The 4,685-nt window shown below is 41.8% G+C and overlaps 1 protein-coding gene across 3 annotated transcripts in view; it reads left to right on the top strand.

Annotated features, from left to right (window-relative positions):
* The first annotated feature begins 344 nt into the window (after positions 1–344).
* The window catches only part of Gpr89a (G protein-coupled receptor 89A), a 56,372-nt gene continuing 52,031 nt past the window's right edge, over positions 345–4,685 (top strand). For 2 of the 3 annotated variants that reach the window (XM_005413450.2, XM_005413448.2), the window contains exon 1: positions 345–507. In XM_005413450.2, coding sequence (XP_005413507.1) covers positions 466–507 — 42 coding nt within the window. In that variant the 5' untranslated portion in view covers positions 345–465. The remainder of the gene's footprint in view (positions 508–4,685) is intronic. The other variant, XM_005413449.2, reaches the window with a different exon arrangement.

Here is a 4,685-nt window from a genome sequence, read left to right as displayed (position 1 = left end):
TTTGTGCTGTGTTGGGGATCTAACCTACGCCTTGTACAATCCCCAGCTCAATAATTGTTAAACGTCATCTTATTATTATGATCATTACATTTAGGGGATTTACCACTGAAAATAAGACGTTCAGTCTCAGACCTCACCTCTTTTGACCTCGGGAATAGAAATGCTACCTCGCACTACATTTGCTTTTGGATTTTCAGTCCGCAATTAGATAGCCCGGTCCCTCTCAGCCTAGGCTACCTGGCCCAATGCCGCCCCGCCCACTCCTAGCCCGAGGCGGGAAACAGGGGATGCCAGCGCTGATTGGCTGTCTGGGGCGCAGCTTGATGGCGTCAAGATAGCGTCAAGTTGTAGAGCGACAGTCTAGGTCGCTGATTCGGGCGGAGGCTACCTGAGAGTGATGGGCTGGCGGCCGCAGCGTGGGATGGCTTTGGGTAGTGAAGGCTCCAGCCCTCCCTAAACTTCACCATGAGTTTCCTCATCGATTCCAGCATCATGATTACCTCCCAGGTGAGTCACCTACGCCCTCCCCGAACTCTCGGGTCTCCCGGAATCGCGCTCTGGGGCCTCAGCGCCGCGGCCTGGCCGAGGTTTCGCTTCTGTCTCGCGGCTCGCGCTCTCCGCACGGGTCTCCGGAGCGCACAGACAAGGTGGGATCCGCTGCGTCCGCTTCCCTCCGCCCCGGTTGTCTGAGGCTGGCTTTCGGCCGTGGGTGTTGCGATGGCCTTCACAGTTCACGTGTGAGAGGGGTCAGCCGGCCTCGGGGTCCAGAGGCTGGGCGCGGAAAGGGGAGCGAGCGATCCCTAAAGCTCCCCAAAGCTTCCGGACTGTGTCGCTGACCCAGAGGTTGCGGAAAGTGGGGTTCCGGGCGCGGGTGTGCGGTGCGCCAATCAGGGCTGAAAACTGGGGACACGTGTGGTTTTTGCTGTTCCTGTCAGATATTGAGTCTGAAAGCAGAGAAGTATTTGCCGCCCTCGCTTAAAGTATTGCGGTTTCGTGTCTGCACTGACACCTCTCCCTTTATCTGCTTGCTACTCACCCGAATCTCGTTTCTTCTTAGTTTTATAAAGCTCTGGAGTACACACATACATAAGACACTTTCCCTGCCCTCTAGAACCTTCATCTAGTGACCCTCTTGCTTTTACGTCATTCGTTGTTGGTCTAATTTTTCCTGTGGCTCTTACCATAGCGGTGATATTTAAGTATTTATAAGGTTTTTTGTTTTTTTTTTAAGATCCTGTATTGTCCGTACCTGTATACTCGGTTCCAAGAAACTGCAAGCACTCAAATAATTGTTGGCCGTCTGTTACCATTTGTAGAAGCTCCGACTACCTAATTATTGGCTGCCGCCACCAATGTACACAATAATTTAAAATATTCTTAGTTGTTCTTTCTTACAAATGGCAAATGAAAGAAATAATTCTTTTTGAGGGCATAAAGTAAGCTAAATTTTTGGGTTTTGATGTTTTTGTGCAGCTTCATCCTCGTGCTTCTGTCTGTACAGTAGAGCCCTGACCTTGCTCTTGAAAAACTTCTTTAACCACATTTAAAAATGAGGCAAAGGAAAACCGTTCATAGGCCCAGCGCTCTAATACCATACCTTTTTCCATGTTTTAAGTGTACTATCTTTTGTGTGATTTCTACTGTTTTCATGGATAACATAATATTCAAATATTTTGGTATACAAAAATCTGGACATGTAGCTGTCTTAAAACTTGTTCAAGGCTTTCTAAAACCCCTATGACAGTACAATACAGAGTTGTTTCTAGCCTTAGTACTAATTCAAGAAAATTAATATTTAAACTGCATTTTTTTCATTTAGAATTAAACTAAGAATATTATAAAAAGTTGCCATTGCATTGCAGCTTATAAGATTTTTAACACGGGTATAACTGAAAAGTTGAACCGAGGAAGTTGCTTTCTAATCTTTTGTGACTTAGTTTCATATACTTTAACTTTCATACATATATTCACATGAAATACTAAGTTTAACTATCTAACCTGCTCAGAACTAAAACCCAAAGATTTCTTTGCCTCAAATGTTTTCTGCCCATTTATTTGGCTATTTATGTGTATTTATGTGGCTATTGTATCATCACTTAAGTATCAGTAAAAATGTCACTTCAGGGAGGCTTTACTTGACCTCTTATCCTCAACAAAAGTGGCCTTTCATTCTGGCCACCTTCTTTCTCATTTCCTGTTTAATTTTTTTTTTTTTTTCACATTTATCAGGGTTATTTGTGTGTTTCTGTTTGTTATCTATAGACACCATAAAATCAAAAATGTTATCTTTTCTGTCCTGTATTCCCTAGTGTCTACATCAATTGTTGGTCCATAGTGGAAGCCTAATAAGTACTTCTTATTAATTTAATAAGAAGCTCTTCTCACTGGCTAGGAATATAGCTCAGCAACAAGTGCCTGCCTGGCAAGCACAAGGTCCTGGTTTGATTCCCAGTACCAAAAAAATAAATAAATAAAAAGCTCTTCATTAGATGCAGTTACATACTTTCAAAACAACCCCCCACACACATTTTTGTGTGTGTGTTGACAGATTTATTTGAAATGAAATCAGGAATCGAAGGTCACATATCAAAACTTGTCAGCCTCAGACAATGGTCTTAGTGTAGCAGTTGTTCACCATGCCACAGGAGAAGCTCCAGCTCTTTAATACAGTTTATAGGATCCCTTAGGTTGGACCCTGGCATCGAGCTCTTCAACCTTGGTTTTCACCTTATCCTCACTTCACATTAGACTTCTAAACTTCTGTTAGTTCCCAAACCTGCTCTTGCTATCATGCCACCAGATTTCCACTTGCCTTAGTTCCAGAAAACTGCACATTTTCTCAAATTTGCACACAATACCAGATTTTAATCTCAAATTACAACTTCCTTCAGTTTAGGTATGTAATTTGGGATTAAAATCTGGTATTGTGTGTAAATTTGAGAAAATGTATGAAAGAAGGTAATGACTCGTCTCTCTTTTTAGACATCTTTCCCTCATATCCCTTCCCATCTTTCTCTTGGCAAACTCCTATTCAACCTTTAGATCGTAGCTTGGACATCCAGTCTAGGACATCTAGACTGGATTAGATTGATGCTCCTGTACATGCTGCCATAATGTCCTTCACCCATTTCCCTTACTTATAACAATGCTACCATGTTGTTTTGTAATTACTTATTTAATCTCCTCTTTAGATTATAAAACCCCTAGAAAGCAGCATTCATGGTTTCTTACTCACTACTTCATCACTAGGACCCGGCACATATTATACACTAAGAAATATTTGTTGAATGAGTAAAGGATGAATAAATTACCCAAGAAAAGTGTCTTTTTCCAGTTAGTCTTTAATAACTAATACCTGGGGCTGGGGATTTAGCTCAGTGGCAAAGCGCCTGCCTGGCAAGCGCAAGGTCGTGAGTTCCGTTCCTGGTACCAGAGAAAAAACCAAAAAAAAACTAATACCTATTTTTTTTTTTTGACTCTGTAGCTAATTTTCAACCTAGAGGTCATTTTTATAAAAGCAACTATTATTTGACATATATTTTGACCCCTCTATACAATCATAAGACTTCTCAATTCCAGAGTACTCTGAGTACCAAGGTCAAGGCTCTACTCTGCACAGTTCTAAATGTTTATTGTTTTTTTTTTTTTTTTTTAATTGTGCTGTACTGGGGTTTAAGTGCAGGACATCACTCACAGTGGAATTCATATTTATCTCAGGTGTAATAAATCCTGCAATTACTTTTTGTTGTTTTAAGAGGTGGGGGTCTCCCTGTGTTGCCTAAGCTGATCTCAAAGGTCTGGGCTCAAGTGATCCGCCTGCCTGAGCTTCCTTTAGTAGCTGGAACTAAGGCAAGTGCCACTGTGCCTGGCTGCAAATACTTTTATGTGAATGGTTTAAAAATCTTTCAAAAGCTTCATTTGTCAATGGGAAAGTAGCCAGTGATAAAGTGTTAAAGGTGTATGTCCATTTTTCTTTTTGTCCGTTCTCTATCTCATCATACAAATTTACAATTTTTACTTATTTTCACTCCTTTGTCTAAAGCCTCATTTCACATGATCTTATTAATATTTTTAATTATTCATCTCCACCATATATACCACTCCCAATCACAATTGTTCAAGTTCTCTACCTTCATTTATGGCTTCAAACAGTTATCTAATGTCTCCAAATAGTCTAGGGATTTTTTTACTCCCTGTTTGCCCTTTTCTGCTTGAACTGCATTTGTGGATCCAGGTTACTTCCTTGTACCCTCTTGTTCCTGTACCTTCTGTTTTAGTCACTTTCCTCACTGCTGTGAGAAAATAACTCAACATTCACAAATTAAAGGAGAGGTTTATTTTGGCTCATGTTTCAGTCCAAAACTGGCTATCTCCAAGGCAGAAGGGTGTGGCAAAGGAAAGCTGCTCATCCAGGATGCAGAGAGTGAAGAAAGGAGCTGGAGAGGGAGATAAAGTCTTCCAGGCTAGGACCCCAGCAACCCACTTCTTCCAAATCCCACCTCCTAAAAGCAAGTCAGCTATAAGCCTTCATAGTCCAGTCACCTTCCAAAAGCCCTGCCTATGAGCACATGAGGTGCTTGGGAGACACCTAGATATAAGCCATAACCTCTCTGTAGAAAAGTCCACAGTGGGGCTGGGGATTTAGCTGGGGCTGGGGATTTAGCTCAGCGGCAAAAGCGCCTGCC

The sequence above is a fragment of the Chinchilla lanigera genome, unplaced genomic scaffold, assembly GCF_000276665.1.
Source record: "Chinchilla lanigera isolate Chin_1 unplaced genomic scaffold, ChiLan1.0 scaffold00167, whole genome shotgun sequence".
Taxonomy (NCBI): domain Eukaryota; kingdom Metazoa; phylum Chordata; class Mammalia; order Rodentia; family Chinchillidae; genus Chinchilla; species Chinchilla lanigera.
Note: the sequence above shows the minus strand (reverse complement) of the source record. Positions and strands in the feature narration are given on the sequence as shown.